The 22158-nt window shown below is 30.4% G+C and overlaps 1 protein-coding gene and 1 long non-coding RNA gene across 2 annotated transcripts in view; one reads left to right on the top strand and one right to left on the bottom strand.

Annotated features, from left to right (window-relative positions):
* The window catches only part of LOC126738371 (brain-specific homeobox protein), a 114601-nt gene extending 97372 nt beyond the window's left edge, over positions 1-17229 (top strand). Inside the window, exon 5 of the mRNA XM_050443674.1 lies at positions 16944-17229. Coding sequence (XP_050299631.1) covers positions 16944-17125 — 182 coding nt within the window. The 3' untranslated portion in view covers positions 17126-17229. The remainder of the gene's footprint in view (positions 1-16943) is intronic.
* On the bottom strand, positions 14229-15736 carry LOC126738374 (uncharacterized). Its single transcript, XR_007661312.1, has 3 exons — positions 15604-15736; positions 14424-14582; positions 14229-14365 (listed from the first exon to the last, which is right to left on the bottom strand). It is a non-coding gene; the product is annotated as an uncharacterized LOC126738374 (long non-coding RNA).
* Positions 17230-22158: the final 4929 nt, after the last annotated feature.

The raw sequence follows: 22158 nt of genomic DNA, 5'->3' as shown, positions 1-22158 counted from the left end.
GTAAATGGATGATAGATCTCATCATTTTAGGATAAAAAGTTTGTTTGTTTTTTAGCAAAATTTGGCAATGCCTATTTATTTTAAGAAAGCTTCGCTTTTCAAAAAAAGTTCTACAGCAAACAAATATTTTAAATTTAACAGGCCACTTAATTTGCTAACTATAAGATGTTAAAGACGTATCACAAACATTTTTGGGCGGGATAAAGATGCTTTTTATAGGATATTACTTTTTATTTATAGGGTCAGCTAATTAGTTTTTTGTTTGAAACTTTTTTAAAGATTTTAGATATTAGAGTAAATGTTTCAAAAAGCAAATTACAGAAATGTAACGTTACAGCAATTGTACACAAATAAATATAAGCTATTTGCAATACTTTATCCTTGTAATGTTTTTGTTTTAGCGGATACCATCAAAACTTATTCCAGAAAGAAAAATCCAGCAGTTGACGATGATAATGATAAATTTATTTATTTATATGTTAAGCGTTTATGTACCACCCCCGAAAACCCTGTAACTGAAAAAAAAGAAACATGTAAAATAACAAGCCCAGAACGACAGGCAACTATCAAGTCCCTCATCCACAAAATCCGATACAAAAAAACAGTTGGGTGCTGTACATTTTAAAATAGATGTTTTAAAAAACCAAATTAGGGCTAAAAGAATGCAACATATCCGTTTAAAAAGAAAAAGAAATGTAAATACAAATATTTTCAGGGTTTAGGGGAGTTACTCTAGAATGGTTAAAATTTTGTTTTGTTAGACAGAAAAAAGTTTGTTTGGCCAAATGGCAGTTTGTCTGAACTTTGTGTAGTAAGCAGGGTTCGTTTCTCGGTCCTATTTTATTTCTATTGTATATAAATGACCTGGCATCTCTCCAGATAAGAGGATTCTTTACTATTTTTGCAGATGACACAACTATCTTATGGGCAGATAATAATAAAAGCACATTAACAAGAACAATTTCTAAAGATTTATTAATGATTAAACAGTGGTTTGATGCTAATTTGTTGTCTTTAAACATAGATAAGACTAAATTAAGTTTTTATGTTCAGAGCAGTTCATGATTCACAACAAAGAATTGGAAGTGAATAATTTTAACAGATTTCTTAGAATTGTTATCGATCATAAACCTCAGTTTTATGGAGATATGTCAGGAGCCAAAAACTGGCTAGACGATGTTATGCTGTTAGAGTGGTTTTAAATGAACTGAGATTGATATCTGCAAAAACGGTCTATTTTTTTTTTGTTGAAAGTTGGAACTTACTTTCATACAAAAATACCTACAGTATGGAATAAGATTTTGGAGTTGCATTAGTAAACGGCTTTTTGACTCGATGTTTGTTTTTAAAAAACGAGCCATTAAATATATGTGTCATAAATCTCCACAGGACATGCAGACCCCTATTTAAAGATCTTTTCCTTGTGTTACTTGTTTATTGTTGAGTCTGCTTGCCTAATATACAAAAAATATAAATTGTATCTTCAAAATAATGGCTCCTTAAAATATTATAATATCAGAAAAAAATACAATATTCCAATGCCCATCCCGAAAAGTGAACTAAGAATTCTCTTATTTACTTGAGCATAAAAATTTTTAATAATTTTCCAAATGTCATAAAAGTCTAGAAGTTCTCCTCGCTTTAAAAAGTCCTTAACGAAACTTCTTAAAAGCAAGTATTTTTATAGCATTAGAATTTTTGAAGATAGTTAGGAATAGGCCAATAGTATATAATTAGTTTTTAGTAAAGATGTAAAGGTTAGAATTTGTGATGCTATTCTAAAAAATTTTTAAGTCGTCTTGCTTTGAAATCGAAAATACATTTTGTGTTTATACTAGTATGTTGAACCCACTATTGTGTATTGTTTTTAAATTATGTGTTGGTAATATGTCGATTAATGTGCCTATTTTATATCATAGAAGTACCATGTCAACAAGCAGGTACCATGTATTTATGAATAAAGTATGTTTTGAATTTTTTGAAATTCGAAATTGTATTTAAAAGAGAGAGAGGTATATAATATTTAATAGGGATGATTCCAACTACTCACTAGAAATTACCTCGTTGAAAAAGTAATTAAAAGGGTTATTCAAAACTGCAAGTGGCCAACATGGCGTCGACAAGATGAAACAAAGTTGTTTTTTTTTTCTTATTAACTTATAACTTTGTCTAGTTTTAAGAATTAGTAATTAAGTGTTTGCCTGTATTACAAATTAAAATATGGCCTATTTTCTATATTTTATAGTGTTATTACACCCTTATTCAAAACCTTTTAAATTTTGCGATTTTATTTTTATATTAATTTCAGTTAAAGGTAACTATTTTTCAATATTTTTGTCCAAAAAAAGGGTACTTCACAGATCTCACTACCCTACACAGTTGTTGAGATATTGGCTGGTTTCACAAACCCGTATTGTCAAAAATCACATTACGGGCTACTTTTTGCAAAAAATTATTGACTCTAAAAAACTAAAGTACTATAGTACCGTATATAGATATTAAATCTTTAATTATTTAATTTACTCTTTATATTTACGTGAAACCTACCTATATCATCACCTTTGTTTAATATTTTTGTTAATTTTCTAATTAATAAATAAAAGCTTATTGAATTTTTGTTTTGTTTTTATTTATTTATTTTTGTCTCAAAAAAGGATTTTGGTAAGTAATTTATTATTTGTTAATAAAATTTAAGTTGTAAGAGATAGCACCTTCCAATACATTACTTGACCACCACATTTATCTAGTTATTTATGTGAGATCACAGCGCATTTAAATATCGGCAATAACAAAATAAATAAAAGCGCTGTTATCATCATCGCCCTTGTCTTAAAAAAATATCCAACACGGCCGCGTAACCGGAGATTCCAGCGTCGTTGAAAACCTGACTCAAAGACGCCAAAAGCCAAGTTTACGCAGCTAAAATAAATCGTTCCTAGATTTGACGCTTCGCGGCAGCACCACACGATGCACGAAACTGAACGGCAATCCGATAGTCGACCGGGTAGCGTATTGGCATTCTATACCATTATTCAGATCGGCACTACATTGAATCGTGGTAGACTATGGCCATATGCTTTATCTAATTTCATAGGCCATCCTATACTACAATTCAGGGCTTCGCTATTACGTTAGCGCGCTGAAATACTGAAATGCAGTACGCAATGGATGTCAATTGCTGCGCCTCACGTAGCCGATTTATACCGCGACTCAGATTCGGTGATGCATGTGGGATAAAAGTTGGGTTATATTATTTGTTATTGTTTTGTTTTTTACGTGATCAAACAAGGTTTATCGGGAGTTTATTTTTCGTTTTTTTTTTTAATTTAGAATGGATTATAAAAATATATTAGTGGAAATCTGTAGTGAGGACGATTCTATTATCGAATATCTTGAGCTCACAAATGATGGTTTCAAAGCTAAAATTCGATTTAAAAAACCAGATGTTGAAGACAATAGTATTTGTTGTGGCAAATGGTTAGCTATATTTAGTAATAAAACAAGTACTAACTGGATTGTGCGTTATACATACCCATCAGCGGTTTTAATAAAGCTAAAACCAGAAAAAGGGAAGACACTAGAGTTAGAGACAGAAAATGTAATGCCACCGTTGATTTTTTGATAAAAATTATCTATCAACAAAAACACCATAAAAAACGATCGGTATTTGACACGAGGCTATAATGGATGTGTTATGTTAATTTACTTTACCTATGTACATTCACACTAAATTACCCTTAGTATTAGCCAATGCACAATTAAATCCCACGGAACGGCAAGTAAAACATTTGTATGAAAAATGGAGGTAAGTTATTTTTTGTATATCTATATCGCCTTGCCTTGAAAATATCTTTAAATTTTACCGATTTTACGTAGAACTTTCTCCTTGTTTTAGAAATTTAAATTTTAGAGGCCGAGATGAATCTTCAGTGGTGAGGATCCTAAAAGAAAATGCTGAATTTTACCATAAAAAAGGACAGAACATAATAGCGGTTAAAGAGAATCCTTTGATTGTAATTATACTCACACCAATCATGATGCGTACTCATAAGGAAGATTTTTCTAAAGAAATTGTGTTTGTGGACTCTAGTGCGCTTCCAAAATTGGAGCCTTGCCATTAGCTTGTGTATTACATACAGCTCAGACGGAAGCAAATTATACATTAGCCTTTAACTTGCTTAAAGAAACATTAGGTAATGAAGGTTTTGGTAATTCTGGCTGTCCTAGTATATTCATGACCGATGAAGTTCAGCAGAAATAAATGCGCTGACATCTGTGTTTTCATCGGCAAAAGTAAAGCCAAAGCTCCTTCTTTGTATCTTTCATGTTTGCCAAGCTTTTTGGCGTTGGTTGTGGGATAGCCACAATGAAATACCCAAAGAAAATAGGAAGACTGTAATGATTTTATTTCGTGCCATAATGTATGCATCATCTTTAGAAGAGAAGCAGAAGAATCTTTAAACGATCTGATGAAAAATGATATTGTTTTAAAGTACCCACATTTAAAAAATCACATTAGTGCTCTTTGGCAATGAAGAGAAGAGTGGTTTTTTCGGGCATCATTAATCACTAGGAGAAATAATACAAATAACTTTGTAGAAGCGTCAATTCGTATATTTAAAAATATCGTTTTGCAAAGATGCAAGACATTTAACATATATGTGCATTAATTGACTTTGTTATTAACGTCTTTGAATCTTATCATAAGAGATGTTTGCTGTTATTTGCTAGTAGTCGATCATCGAAAAATGAAATTCTGTATAGTAAATTTTGCGATAAAACTGAAAAGCTCTACTGTGAAAAAAATAATGAAAATATATATTATGTAACAAGCAGTAATGATAACACACTTATCTACACTGTAGATACCACTTTGGAAACGTGTGATTGTACATTCGGAATAGGCGGCAAGTTTTGTAAGCATTTTTGTGCTGTGCAACAAAAATTTTAAGCAAAGCTAGCTCTTGGACACAGTGTTTCAAACGTTTTTTTTGAAAATATGGATTCAGGTGATCATTCTGAAAGCCATTAAGGTAATGTACCATGTCACAGTGCAACGCAGCAGAGCATTGCAGCAACTGAAAAAATATATGAATCTAATGTTCTAGACAAAGAATCAAATGATTGAAAAGCTGGCAAAAAACACTCTTCAGCTCTTAATAATTTAAAATATAATTTCGACAGGCTGCTAAAAATGGTATCTGAAAATGAGTCTGTGGAGTTAACAAACTGCATTATCAAAGGAAATGCTGAGTTAAATAAAATTACCACACCGACACAACTGGCGATATTTTTCTGCAATTTAAGAAAGGAACGTTCTTCAAAATATATAGGCGTGCAACCTACTTCCATTAGTAGAAGAAGAATAAGACAGGGATTCGTATCTGGAAAAAAGCGTATTTAATCGGGTAGACCTTTCAACAAGGAACTAAAAAAGATCATTAAAAGGAAACATAAATTAGAAGAAAATATTTTTAAGAATCAACCAAATGCAAAATGTCACGAAAGAAAATAAAATTTACTTTAATTTTTTTTGTCATTACTTTTATAAATTTTCTTTAGAAAACTAAGTTACAGCAGTATATGTTAATATTTCTATTAAAATGCCTTACATTTTAATTTTCCTTTATAGCTAGTTTTGATAGCTGTTAATTTTTTTTGCCATGTTGTTACTCTTTTTTAAAGCAGAAAACACTATTGATATCTAAAAATATCATTTTAAGGTAAATACATAGATAACATAGTTTAGGTTTTCTTACAAGTACGAAAATGTATATTTTATTAAAAGTTTCAGAATTGAAAATTTTTGTATAAAATTGTTTTATTTACATTTGATCGAATAATTTTTTTTTCAGATTTCTCTGAAGAATAATGAATGAAAAAAGTTACATTTTAGTTACCTAATAGTTTCATAAATTAATATTTATGTTATTTCACTTAATGTCATTTGTAAATATGAATAAACATATTTACAAATAAATTTAATAAACATTTTTTAACAGAAGAAGAATCATTTTAATTCATGTTTTATGTAATAATTTTAAAATAAATAATACTGTTTTCTTACTTTATTCAAGATGGCAATATTATGGGCAATAAAACATGACCCCTAAAACTATTTAGGAAAACAGAGCGTATTCTGTATCGTCATAGGAAAGAAATAAATATCTTTTTATGCCATATAAATTTGTATTGCATAAAAAGAAACTTCCTTCTTAGGAGAATACAGAATACGCGCTCTGTTCTTGTTTTTCTGAGACGTAGTATATATTGAACTACAAAACTGCTTTTAAAATAAAACCTATTATATACTGCATTTCAGAATACTAAATATTACTTACGCTCTGAATTGAAGTATAGAATGGGCTTTAAAATTGTGGTATATCACGTAGACATAGTCTACCACGATTCAAAGTAAGGCCGATCTGAATAATAGTATAGAACGCCAATACGCGACCGGGTACACTTTTTAACACAGGATTGCGTATCTTCCCAAATATTCAATCAACGATAAAACTGTGGACTGTATAAAAACAGAAATTTTGATATTATTCACCATTGAGCGGCGAAACAAAGGGGCCTTAACGACTTACCCGTGAGGATCTAGTTGCTGGATCTTCGTGCACTTTATAGTTCTCATGAATTTGAGGCGCCTCTGTTTACACTAATTTTGAGTTTGTAGAATTAAGGTTTTTGCGGTACCCGAAAAGATGGTGGTACTTTCAACGAACAAAACGAGAGAACATGTCGCATAGGCCATCTTTTTTTTACTAACGCGCAAAGATATCGCGTGCAATGATATATTAAAGTTACTTTATTCATTCCTTGCAATAATCAATTATAGATTAATTTTACTGTTATCAATCCCAACAAAAATAATTCTCCATGCTATAAAGTATTGACCATAACCGCCCACTAAAATGCAAAGTATTTTACTATGCAAAAAAAAGAAAAAAATGATTTAAAAAGAAAGAAAACTAATGACTATTAAAAATATTTTTAACACTAAGAGAACTACTGGTTTGGTAAGGGGCACAATTTTACCAATGGTCGCTTATATACTCCATTGGCTGTACGCACCGTAGTCACTCTATTTACACCATCTGCACCAGGGTGGAGTGTAATAATACGCCCAATAAGCCATTTTAGAGGAGGAAAAAGTTCATTTTTAATTACCACTAACATCCCCTCTTTAGCTTGAAAATTAGTTTCCTTATACCACTTTTGCCTTTGTTGCAAGAAATGTATGGTATGTATGTACTCGGTATGCCACCGATTCCAAAAGTCTTGGTGCATTCTTTGCAACAATTGCCATCTGTCGAGTCTAGAAACTTTTAAATTGGTAACATCTGGCTCCGGAATAGAAGATAATGGAGACAGCAATAAGAAATGCCCGGGAGTCAATACGGTTAAGTCATTTGGATCTGAACTGATAGAAAACAACGGACGGGAATTTAAAACCGATTCTATCTGAACTAAAATGTTATAGAATTCTTCATATGTTAATATTTGCTCTCCAACAATTCTAATAAAATGTCCCTTTACTGACTTGACTCCTGTTTCCGACAATCGTCCAAAATGAGGAGATGAAGGAGGGTTAAAAGTCCATTTAATGTGCTCCTCTTCAGCAGCTAATTCAAAATAGGATAATATTTGTTTGTGAGCACCCAACAAAATTTGTACCACAATCACTAAATAAATGTGTGACTTGACCTCGTCTTGCCACAAAACGTTTTAAAGCTGCCAAAAAAGCATCACTGCTAAGATCAGAAACCTGTTTCTGATCTCTTTCTAAATGAACAGCTTTAGTAGTAAAATATACAAAAATACAAAAATAAGCCTTTAGGACTTTGGCACCTCGGGTCTGCCTTAACCTGGTTGATCCTATAATAAGGAAGATTACCCATAATTGGCTGAATTGCCTTTGGATTTGCCCGAAAACAACGATAACATTTTGACAAATTTCGACGAATAGCATTTTTCGAAGAAATTATCCAAAATTGTTGAACTAACAAACATTGGATAGTTTGCAACCCAAGGTGTAAGTATTTTATGTGAAACTTTTCAATTATTAAGTCAGTTAAACGGTGCTTACTGGGTAACAAAATTGGATGTTTTTGTTCGAAAGTAAGCCCAGAATAGATTAGGCGACCGCCCACTCTGAGCAAACCAGTTGCATCAACAAAAACTGCAAGTTTTCTAAAAGGTTTTGAAACTAAACGTGACCTTTTAAGGTTTTCTATTTCCTCATTAAAACAAAAATTTTGCACATAGCCAATAAGAATCATAAATGCATTCTCAAATTTAGTAATGGAAATTTTGACATCTGTGCAACTTAAATTTTTATCTCGATTTTTATTTTTTATTTTTAATACAAATCTAAGACAATAAGCTAATACTCGAATTATTTTATCAAGTTTTGAAAATCGAGTTAATAAATTATGAATATTATCTAATTCTTTAACGATGAAATTTTTCTTTCTTCTGACAAAATTATTTCATTTTCAGTAGCTTTAAGATTATCTAATTGATGAGGAGGCTAATGCTGAGATGATTCTTTTAACCAAGATGGTCCATTCCACCATAGCCAAAATGTTTTAATTCGCTAGGTAACATTCCCCTACTCGCACAATCAGCTGGATTATCTATACTAGAAATATAATGCCAACAGAAAGGATTAATTATGTCTTAAATTTTTGAAACCCTGTTGCTAATGAATCTTTTCCATCGTTGTGGAGCTGACTTGATCCAGGATAATGCAACCATGCTATCTGACCATGCATAAATGTCAGAAAAACAAAGCCTTTTACCATACGTCTTTATTACAAATGATATTAAATCTGCTACAAGAACTGCAACACACAACTCTAATTTGGGAAGTGAAACTTGCTTTAGAGAAGCGACTTTAGATTTACCTACAATAAGAAAAGTGCTCTGAGAATTTTGAAAACAAAACCTAAGATAAACATATGCGCCATATCCTTTGATTGACGCATCGCCAAATCCATGAATTTCACATGAATTAACTAAGTCCAAACCAATCCTACGAGGAATTTTAAGACTACTAAGGAAGGAAAATTAATTTTTAAATTTTGTCCATCTATCCATATCATCCCATGATAATCCTAACGACCAAACATACTGCATCAGAACCTTTATTAACATATTAATAGGCGAAAGATAACCAAGAGGATCGAAAATACGAGCGAGATTTGCTAAAATGTTGCGTTTAGTACATATATTACTAAAGGGATGGATATTATACAAAAAACAATCGCTAGACGGATCCCACTGCAAACCTAAGATTTTTGTAAAACTATTTTCTTGGTCAAAATTTAATGCTGAATTTTTTATGTTATTGGGAAGATCTTCTAATAGTTTAGGCTCATTACTAGTCCATTTTCTTAATTAGAAGCCACCGGTCTTAAGCAGTTCAATAAGTTGGTTTTTTAAATGTAAAACTGCCTCTAAGCTGTTTTCCCCCGAGCATACGTCGTCGACAAAAGTTTGAGTTTTCAAAGCCTCACACGCAAGAGGAAACTTGTCTTTCTCATCATTAACCAACTGTAATAAGGTTCGTAATGCTAAATAAGGCAAAAATGCCACTTCATGCGTAACAGTAATCAAAACGAATTCCTGAACAGGTTCCTTACTTAAAAACCTCCACAGTATACGCTGATAGTCTATTTGATGGGAAGATATAAGTATCTGACAATACATTTGTTTAATATCGGCTGTAAAAACAAATTTGTGAAGTCGAAATAATAACAATAAACAACATATATCTTGTTGCAACTTGGGACCTGTCAACAATGTGTCATTCAGTGATAGGCTATTAGTTTTAGCTGAGGCATCAAAGACTACCCTAAGTTTAGTGGTAGTGCTTTCAGGGCGAAGCACACAGTGATGTGGGATATAAAATAATTGATCAAAGTTTTTCAAAGGGGTCGCGGGCGACATATGTCCTGAGTCCAAATAATTTTTCATAAACTCTGAATAATATTTATATAGCTTAGGATCACGCTGTAAACGCCGTTCTAAGTAAAGAAATCTACGAAGGGCTGTATTTTTCGAATTGGGAAATACAGGATTTTGCCCTTTAAAGGGCAAATCGACAATATATCTACCTTGAGAATTACGAGATACAGAATTTTTATAAATTTGTTCACATTCTAATTCTGTTTGGCTAAGTGGACTTAATTTTGGAATTTCCTCAAGTTCCCAAAACCTTTTTAAGATTGCATTAATATTACCTAAAGCGGTTAAGCTAACAAACGAGAATACTGAATTAACAGTTTGAGGACTAACATTTCCAGCTAATTTCCAACCAAAAGTAGTATTTACGGCTACAGGATCTCCTTGTCCCCCCAACATACGACCATCGAGCAATGATTTAAAAAATATATTAGCATTTAACAGCAGATCGATAGATCCAGGGACATTAACGTTGGGGTCGGCTAATTTCAAATTTGTAATATGTGACCAATTTTGATTTTCTATATGCATACTTGGTATGTTGGAGCAAATACGAGGCAAAACTACAGCTTCTAACTTTATTTTTAGTAAATTCGAATCAGTAGGGCTATTTGTACAATTTACGCGAGCATTACTAATAAGACTATTTTTTCCTATCCCTAATATAGGTAAAGAACATTCAGAAATAGACAAGTTTAAAATTTTTCTACATTTTTCAGTCATAATGTTAATTTGTGAACCACTATCAAATAAAACCCGAATATGTTTAAAGTTTCCATTACTATCAAGAACTTTTACAATAGCTGTGGATAAAAGAACTACTTGATTACTATTAATAATAGTGCTCGATAAAACTGTTTGCTGATTTTCACTATTAACATGAATACTAGTTGATGGTACGTCCTGTATACGCACGACATTTCTATTTGCAATTAAATTGTTTTCACTGGAAAAATGTAACAAAGTGTGGTGGGGGTATTGACAAATACTACACCTTCCCTGTGACCTACATTCGGAAGATTTATGAAGTACCCAAACAATTAAGACAAAACTTCTTTTGTTTAACTAAATCATACCTTTCCTTTGGGCTCTTGTTTTTGAAAAATTCGCATTTAAAAATATTATGATTAGCTTGACAAAAAACACACAATTTTTCATGTTTATTAAATTCCTTTTGAGTTGCTAAGTTAACAGTATTATTATTAAAACTTGTACGCTTAATTTGTACATTATTCTGAGACGATTTATTTCTATTAATTTTTTCTGGATGTGTAAACGAAACTGTATCAAGAGCAGAGCATTGTTTTTCTCAAAAATCAAAAAGTTCTTTGTAGGTATATCATTATTAATGTCTTTTACGTTATATTAAATTTCAAAACGATTATTAAGATTAAAGTCAATTTTTTGGCTTAGCATATTAAACAAAATAAAATCCCATTGGTTTGTAGGAAATCCAAGCTGATTTAAAGCATTAATATTTTCAGCAAAACTATCTAAAATAAATCTAAGTAATTCAACATTTTCTATAGTTATCTTTGGCAATTTAATTAAAGCCGTATAATAAGATGTTGCTAACAAACGACGATTTTGAAAACGTTTTTTAAGAGTGTCATATGCTATAGGGTAATTAGTAGCTTCTCAGGGTATTGATTTCACTAAACTCAAGGGTTCTCCAGTAAGAGATAAGTATTGAAATTTTTCAATATTTTGTAAAGAATTGTTATTATGAACTAAAGATTCAAAAAGATCTCTAAAGGCTGCCCAGGCCTTCCAATTTTCGTCAAAAGTTGGTAAAGTAATTTTTGGTAATTTACTTGACATATTATTTGCAGTTTCCGATTTTAATCCTGGTTTAATTTCATCAAATAATTCAAGAAAACACGAACGAATTTCTGCCACATAAGAATCAAAGGTTCTATAAGTTTGTTGATATTCATCAAAATTCACTTCTTCAGTAGAACCTGCAATCACTTCTAATAACTTGGTATGATATTTGTCAAAATCACTAGTAATATCCGTTAAAGATTCGAAAGCTGCTTTAAAATCTATATGTTTCCGACGGTTACTAGATTGCCGCGCTTCAACCGCACAATCTTTTAATTCTCGCACCTGAGTTATTGATACATCTCGTAAAGCTGTATATTGTTTTACCAAATTCGCGACTTGAGCCATTTTACAATTTAAATGTCACCAAATTAAATGAAAATATTAAATAAATAAATAAACAAAACGAGAGGTCAACCAAAGTTTCCGACTACGATAACCGGTATTTGCAACGACCTACGCGTTTATTTTCACACAAAGCCGAGTATAAATTGAAATTACTCTTATTGCAGTTAAACGACCATTGGTATTTTGTGGAATTTAACAATAGCCTCGAAGCGAGGTGTAAACCAGTTATTTTCGCATCTATTTTTTGATTCTATACAAATTGTTTATAGATAGCCCCGATGCGAGGAGCCTTTCACGTATACTAAAATGTATTTTAACGAATTATAATTAAGTTTTAAGCTAAAAAGAATGAATAAAGATTAGAGAGATATCCGGCAATAGAAGGATCAAAAAATGGTAAATAACTGACTAATAAATGAGATAAAACTATGGACTGTATAAAAAGAGAAATTTTGATATTATTCACCATTGAGCGGTGAAACAAAGGGGCCTTAACAACTTACCCGTGAGGATCTAGTTGCTGGATCTTCGTGCACTTTATAGTTCTCATGAATTTGAGGCGCCTCTGTTTACACTAATTTTGAGTTTGTAGAATTAAGGTATTTGCAGTACCCGAAAAGATGGTGGTACTTTCAACGAACAAAACGAGAGAGATACTGCCGCTTATTGCAATCCAAAATTCTTCGCGCATAGCGCATGTCGCATAGGCCATCTTTTTTTTACTAACGCGCAAAGATACCGGGTGCAATGATATATTAAAGTTACTTTATTCATTCCTTGCAATAATCAGTTATAGTTTAATTTACCGTTATCAATCCCAACAAAAATAATTCTCCATACTATAAAGTATTGACCACTTACTTTTAATTAAATATTAACACGAAGGCAAATGCAACCACAGGGGCATTAACCAGACTTTCGTGAAACTCAAAATCAGATTCCTTTGTGAAATCAGATTTAACCAAATATATTATCCATTGTGTTATATGTCAAACATCTAAATATTCAGGATAACCTCCCTATGTACCCCTTGTTTTAACTGAAACAACCGGCAAACCTTTCAAACTACTACGACAATCACGATTTCTTAAAAATAATCGATACATTTTCTAAGTTAGGACAAGCTATTCCCATACAAGGTAAAACTGCTGTAGAAATTTGCTTTGATTCAATTTACTATTTCGCTTTTTATGGTCTTCCAGAAAGAATAATTATGGACAACAGCCCACAATTTAAAAATGTAACAGTTCAAGAACTATTAAAAATACATAAAATCAATATACACTTTACGACACCATTTCACCATGAATCAAACTCTCCTTAGAACATTGAAAGGCTAGAAGTAGTATGTCGTAGAACTATGGACAGGTTTGTTTGCTTGCAACATCTGTGATGCAATTATGCCAAATGGTTATATACAAATGGCAAAAATTTTAAATTAAAAAACTTTATATCTTTTAAAAAAACTCAGACAAATTAAAATTTTATTCAAAGTACTCCCCAAATAAAAAAAAAGCTTTTTCTAAAAGAAAACATTTTATTTCCTTTTTATATTGGTTCAATTTAAAACCTTTGCTCTGGCTGGTACACGGTTATAGAACTTTATACATAGGTATCTAGAGCTGCTTCTGGATCTCTCAAATGGGCAGAAATCAGGTACAAGATTGGTGTTGTTCCTTGTAGGATAATTATGGATGATTTCATGAGAATTATATAGGCAAAATTTTTATATTTTAGGTCCCCAGCATATCGTTTTGATTTTACCATAGAATAATATACATAAAAATATAGTATTACCAAAGTTTAAAATGTGTCAATTTTTTAAATAATTATATATGAACTTATTATATCAAAAAAAACTTACTTTTTGTGCTGTGGTGATATTCATGTTATTAAATAAATATCTTTCTCCAAGCGTACCTCTACATCTCTAAGTCTAAAAATAAAAATAAAGATAAAGAAAAAATAAAAAAAAGTGTATTATAATATTCCGATTGATCAATAAATCAAATCATAAATAATCAGTATATATTGTAATAAATGTGATATATTGTCAATTTTGAGTGTATTTTTACCATTTCCTTAGCCCAGTCAGGTATGTGTAGCAGTTGAATTAAAACGGCTTGGATGAGAAATATTAATTGTTGACCTAGACCCCACGCTTACTGTAGAACTATTAATCTCAGATGCAGTTATTGTTGATGATGAATGATCAGATCTGTAATTATACAAAATTTGGTGTATCAAGAATATTAACCTATTTTAGTTAACCTTACTTGTCTATATTAGCTTCACTGTTTGTACTATATACTGTTTTGGAAGCTAAAGAACTTTCCTGAATAGTGCTAGTGCTAATAGAAGCTTTTAGGGGTAAATCACTTGGTAAATTAACTGAATTATTAGCTGCTGTATTTTTAACCAGTGCATCAGAAATCCTAGTAAAAAAGTACTTTTACACACATACCTAATTCAATAAGTATTAAGTATAAATAAAGGTTATATAAGAAAAACTAATACTTTTTGTTTACAACAGATCTGTTTCACAACAGATCCCAAGCACAAGTTTTAAAAGGCTTGTTTTTTAGTTTACATAATCTAGTAAATAAAAGCATTCAAACCTTAATAATTCTACGATAAAATATTGTCATACTCTATAAATATATTAAAAAAATACATAAAAAAAATACCTTTGAGGTAGAGCTAATTTTTTAAATAAAGTCCTACTGATAATATCATCTCCCTCATATAAGAAATCACTTCTAAAGAAGTGATCTGAACAGCAAGATTAAAAAGAACAAATATGTTCTTTTTAATCTTGTTGATTTCCAGTAATAAAATGCATTGTTCCCTTTGGGCATGGTCATTAGGCGATCTATAATAAGTATTTGACATTTAATCAAAAAGCAAAAAAAATTACAGTAAAAAATTAATATGTGGTGCCAATTATTATATATATTATTGAAGCTTGCAAAGCAAAAAAAATCAAACGAATTTTAGGGAAAGACAAAACTAACTTTATACATAAATATCAATATCAAAATAAATTTCAAGATTCTTTAGAGGCAATAAAAAATTAGTTCCATCTGTTAATTCCATCTATCTACCTAATGTCTATATAAAAAAAAAACATAACTGTATATAGGATAGGTACATAGGTATTATGCCTTTTTTCTTCCAAAACAACAAAAAAAAACATAAAATCCTGTTAATAAAACCATAAACCAAACTCTAGTCTCATATTTTTTATAGCCTATTTATAGATGAATATTTTCAAAAAAAAATATTTAGATTCAAAAATATAAAGATTTTTGTAATTTAGGCATACTTTCACATTCAAGTTTTTTTTCGCTTTATTTCTATAAGATCCCTTATTCTACGTTTATGATGACGGTAGCGCCATGATGTGATGTTATGAAAGTATTATATTATATTATCAATATTATATTAGGTACTTACTTGTGAAAAGATCGGCTTGAATCGCCTTTTTATCGCGGCACACACGTTTTTGTCATCCTAGAATTTAAAAAATCACTAAAATGTGACCTTTTTAAACCAAAAATTAAAGAAAATACACAAATCCCGAATATAAACAAAAAGCCGTTTGACAGATGACACTACGCGTATCGCTCAGGCGCTTGAGCTTCCGGTGTTGTCGCTTCAAATTTTTTAGAAGCAGTTTTAGAAATAATAATTTTGTTAAAAAAAATGTTAATAATTTTGCTTTTTCTTTTTGTTTAAGGATATTATATTTTTTTTAAATAGATTAATTTTATTTATACTTTTTATTTTAAATTTTTCTGTAAAATACAACACAAATAAGTTAAATTAACGTTATAATGGTTGTTAATATATAGCTAAAAATTTCCTCCGTTGGAAATTCATGTAGACTTGACAACAGAGAATCGGCAAATATGTATGTAAACAAAACACCCCTCTTGCCCCTGTGCATATGTTGGTCTCAAACAAAGTTGTTGTCTACTAATTCTAGCCTTTCAATGTTCTAAGAAACTTTCCGATAGAAAGATTACATTCTACACTAATCAAACATCAATATTACGCGAACGTTCTCAATCTGAAAATACACAAAAATTTATAAAAAACGCAGTACTAGCATATATTTGGACACACTGATAGCAGAGATCCTTGCGATTTAACAGACTATGTCTATAACCATAAGGAACGTATTAAACATCTTTATGAAGGCATAAAAGATCAAATTAAAACCCAAAAACAAAAAAATTACTAATAAGAGAAGTACCCAAGGACCCCACCAATACCAATTCAAAATAGGCCAAACCGTGTACAAAAATAACGCTAACCGAAATAAAAAAGACAAAAAAGACATTAGGTTCATTTGGAAATTCTAGAAATCCTCAAAAATAATAAAGCTAAACTAAAAAATAAAGCAAACAACAAAACCAATAATCCATATAAGAGAGTTAAAAAAGACACAAACGTTGTTGCAGGTTCCTCTAAAATGCACGATCAAACATAACCATACACGACATGACAAAGAACCCCGGACTTCTACCTTTAAAACTACGAAATGCTCAAAACACCATAAGCTTTTGGTCATTCACTCAAATCTATGACATAACACCAATACTAAACGAATACACTAATTTAGATAACAATCTTCATAAAATAATGGCAACAAGAAAAAGCACTACTGCATTTACAAAAGAATTCTTTAGCCCATACAAACTAGCAACACTAGAAGACAATTAAAAAAAACTTCTCCAAGTAAATACACTTTTATCAGTTTTATCAAGTGAGATATTTTTATTTTTTTTTAGATCAAGCGAAACGAGGACTAATAAATGGTTTTGGATCTATTATTAAAAGTTTAACCGGCAACTTAGACCAAGAAGATGCTCAAAGATATGATACAGCTATATCTTCGATTATTCAAAACGAAAATAACCTATTTTCAACAAATTTCATAAAATTTAAAAGGGGGCGTAGTCGGGTGCCATAGACTTTTAAAATTTTCCGACAGATGACGTAAGTAACATGTTATTTACAAATCGTTAGTTTCGTAAAAGTCTACCGTTGGCTGTAGCGCCACTGTAAGCTCTTAGTAAAGGGGAGGCTGCGGGGGGTGACCAGAGGGAAATAAAATTCTGGGAATTATATTTATTTCATTATTTGCCTTTATTTTTTGTTTGTACAGAACTATATTGTTTTGAAGGGTATAAATAGACTTCAAAACAACATAGTTGTTGATAAGTTGTTTGAAAAATTAAACTTTTTTTGTTTTTGTATTAGTATTAGTAGTCAATAAGAAATATTGATTTGTTGAACTCAAAAATTATGAAAGGTTTATATGTTCTATACAGTGTGGAATCAGGACAGATAGGATTAAATTGCGAATGTTTTCTAATATTATTAAAATCATTGCAGCTGAATGATTTGTAATTATTTTATTTATTTCCTAAATCCTTGACTATGATTCTATATAAAAAAAAGATATTTCATATTAAAAAAAATATATAACCCACATATGTAAATAAAATGTATTTTATTTACATATGTGGGTTCCAGATATTTTTGATATTTTAATACTTGTTTATGTTAGTTTCTAAGTGACTGGGGACTGCGGCGTCACCACAAAAGTGATAAATCTTTCTTTATAAGTCTGGATTTTAATTTAAAAGTCCCAAGTATTCGACATTTGAACTGATATGTAATATGATCTGAATAATATGGAAATAGTGAAACGTAGCTAGGAATGAATAGATCATTAATAAAAAAGGTTATTTATTATTGAGTTTAGAAGCACGGACCGACAGTTTTTAGAGAGAATTGGTCGAGATTGGTAACCGGTTATGAATCGCAGGTTTTTATCTTTACGGGTCGATAGTTTGGCATTATTTTAGTGGAAAAAACTCACTTTCATATTTCCTTGTGTTATGTTCAAATGTGGTCTGAAAATAAATAATAGTAATTCTCCAACACATATATATTTATTTATCATATACCGGGTGGTGTATGATACCAGCAAACAATTTGTTATAAGGCTTTGTCAAATCTGACATACAGCCGAATACAAGAAATGTTTTTTTTTCGTTTTATCAATCTCACAACCATACATTCAAAGTAAGACACGTTAACATTACTTTTTTATCTCAACTTTTATTAATTATAACGATAAAGTTAAACCAATACAGCAGTACCTGAAATATTTTCAATTTATTTTCCCATCAAGCCTATCTGGTACATTTCAACCATTAAACCTATTGTTAGTAAATTCGAGTCTAAATACATTGCAATAAATAATTGTAAATGTTTAACTCAGAATAACGAAAATAGATCCAAATCCAGTGTGTGGAAAAATAAAATAAAATACAAAAGCTTTTTTAAAAATAATAGAGAATTACATAAAAACATCAATTAATCAAATATTCATACAACCCCTCATTAACAGCTAAACAATACCATAACCGATCATAATAATTTCTAACGTTCCTAAGTTGATATTGGGAAATTTTATTACATTCTAACGAAATAGCGTTTTGTAACTGGTTTAGATTTTCAAATTTTACACTTTTATAAATGACCCCACAAAAAGAAGTCATTCGGTGAAAGACCAGGTAACCTGGTTAGCCAAAGTATCCGGTACCGTGGACCAATAATATTGCCGTTAAAAGCATTTTCCAAGCACTCTCTAACCATACGGGCATTATGGGCCGGGCAACCATCCATTTGGTACCAGATTATTTGATCTTCCTCAACAACTTTTTCCAAGGCGGGTCCAATTTGATTTTGAAATAAGTCCAAATAGGTTTCAGCTGTTAGGTTATAGTCCATAAAAAAGGGTCCAATGAAATGGTGTCCGATAATTCCCACGAATACATTTGTTTTTTGGGGATATTGTGTCCGAGTATGAACAAAGCGATGTTCACTTTCTTGGCTCCAATACCGGCAATTCTGAACATTTGGTTCATTGTTAAGGGTAAATGTACATTGATCGGTAAAACAAATATTTCTTAAAAAATACCTATCATTATTTGCTCTTTCCATCATTTCAAAACAAAATGCCATTCTTCGCTCTTCATCTCCTTCCTGCAGCTCTTGATGTTTTTCGAATTTATACGAATAATATTTGTGTTTTTTTAAAGTGCGCAATACCGTTGTACGATGTTTATTTACCTCTTGCCCAAGAACCCTCGTACTAACCATCTTGTTTTCCTCCACACTCAAAAGAATATTATGATCTCTGTTCTCTCTTTCTTCGGCTCTATTTTCGATATCCTGAGTTAAACATTTACAATTATTTATTACGGTGCCTTTGGACTCGAACTTATTGACAATACGTTTAATAGTTAAAATGGGCTTGGTGACGAAATAAACTGAAAACATTTTAGATACTGCTCTAAAACTGTTTCCCGCATAATGACACTTAATTATGGCAATTTTTTTGTCGATTGAATAATTCATACTTGTTTTCAAATATCGACTGTCACTGATTTATTGACACTTTTCCTCACGTCAGTGACAATATTCATTTTACTGGTGCCCGTTTGGTTTTACCTGAATCGAAAATTTGCTAATTGAATAATTCAATATTCGGGCCCGTTAAAGTTAAAGGGACGTCTAAAAAACGATTTTTTTTTGAAAATTGTTACATAGAATGTTGAGTTTGAACATTTTATTGATAAAAAAGTGAGAATGAAGTAAAAAAATGCAAAATTTTAAAAATTATTAAGGATTTTCTACTTACGTATGATTCACAATTACACCCGGCTTAACTACACTCTATTTGCGACTAGCAATGCGGACTGTGTGGTTGGCGCACATGTGGAGTTGGGATTTCAAAAAGGGATTGGAACCTTGGGTTGGCGCTAAATAGTGGGTTAGGTAGTCGTTTGAGCCCTACTTAGGGAATGGGATAATAGTTAGAAAATGGGAATTATAGACACAAACGCGTGTTTCTGCCTATAATTCCTTGTGTGTTCCTTGTAGTGTGTCTATAATTCCTATGCCTTATTCCTATTCCTAATGCCTATAATGAATTTAAAGATATTTATTGTTTTGACTATAAGTTAATGTACATTAAACCTCATCGTTATTATTTACCTATTAATAATTAAATATCTTAAATTATGTTTTTTTTTCAAAATGTATATTTATTATATATAAAATTACATAAAATATCAAATAATTTAAATAAATAATACCTATTTTTAGCACCTATTTTTAACACCTATTTTTAACACCTGATAAATGTGTTTTGTTCATGTAATGTAGAATCTAACTATATTATACCTTTATTATCTGAACTTGAGTCCACAGCCAACCCATCCAACTAAAAATTGTTCCAGACAAAACCAAAAAATACTACTGGGGACATAGTGAAGCCACTGCCATTTTTGTCAATAAGGTTGTTTTATTTTTCTTGTGTGTAAATTACAAAATATGTAATTAAAAGGGGTACAAAGAGATAAAAAATTATATAAATTTATAATAATAGCCCCCAAAAAGTTCCAAAATTGCCCCAATATATATATTTTTTAACTATAGCAAAATCAAGAGCTAAAAAACCTTGTGCAAGTTGGCAATAATTACGTATTTAACGTATGTAGAAAAACCTTCATAATTTCCAAAATTTTGTATTTTTTCCAATCATCTTCACTCTTTTATCAATATTTTGACCACACTTAACATTCTATGTAAAAATTTTCAAAAAAAAATCGGTTTTTAGACGCCCCTTTAACTTTACCGGACCCCAAGATTCGCTTATTAAAATTTTTTGAAACTTTGCACAAGGGTTTGCCAGATTGGTCTCTTTAAAAAGTTATCTTAAATTTTTTCTATAAAATGTACAGGGAAGCCAATAATTGACCCCCTTAAAATTTACATGGGTTTTCCTATGTTCCGCTCGGCGACGCACCACCTGGTATAGATTTTTTTATATAAAAACCTCATAATTGAAAAATTCATAATCAGAATTAAACCATAAATCACAAAGAAAAATTCGAAATAACTTGTCGAAATTTAAAACTGAAATATTTTTATCAATTCTCAATCTTTTCTGGGTTTATTTTGAATCCAACACTACCCTTTTAGTCCCAAAAAATTAAATTTGTTTTTCTTATAATATTTTTTTTATTTTTTTTTTCTATTTAAGAATTTTTTTGTATAGCTTAAATTGATTTCAAACAAAGATTAGAAGTTGGCTTCCTAGTTAATAAAACATTTATTTCTTGGTAATTTTTTAATAAAAGTTTTAATTTTGTTTATAATTGAGTGAATTAAATATGATTACATTTGTGTTTGATTATTTTGAAATGTGGGTTTATTAGATTAATTATTGACAATTAGTTTTTTTAACAAGATTTCTGAAAATAAATAGATAATTTAAGCCTAAAAAAATAAATTTATTAATTTTTAAAAACTAGTATCAAAGTTTATATAAAATTAATTTTTAAAATATTTTTTAATTAGATTTAAACTATTTAAGCAGGAAATAAAATGCAAAAAAAAAGAGTTAAAACAGCTTTTGACAATGAATTTGAAGTCTTCGTTCTGCTTTTAAATTTTTTTTATCATTAAAATTTAAAATAAATAAGTCATCATTGCATAAAAGGTACTCTACAAGTATCAGAAATAATAAAAAAATATAGAGGAATTTCCTTGCTAACATTCTTTTCAGATTTGTTTTAAACTGACTAAATTATTTTCTTTCTGTGTTTTTCTGTCTATTTAAGTAACTTTTAAATGATGAAAAAAAAAGAAATTTGTAAGAGTTATCATTTGAAAAAAATAATTAAACTGTTAAACTCCAAAAACACAGATGATACAATTAAATATAATTTTATGTTCAAAAATAGGCATTTAGGTAAAAAATCTCCATACCTAATATCATTTGTTTGGCTAAAGTAATGTAGATATTAATAAGTGTTGCCTTTATTCCTTTCGTATCTTTTAATGTCCTAATAACTAATGTGCCACCACGGTAGAATATCTATATTATAGATTGTGGAATTATTTTAGAACAGAGTTAAATAT

This window comes from Anthonomus grandis, chromosome 7 (assembly GCF_022605725.1).
Source record: "Anthonomus grandis grandis chromosome 7, icAntGran1.3, whole genome shotgun sequence".
NCBI classification, from domain to species: Eukaryota; Metazoa; Arthropoda; class Insecta; order Coleoptera; family Curculionidae; genus Anthonomus; species Anthonomus grandis.
This window is presented reverse-complemented; position numbering and strand designations above follow the sequence as displayed.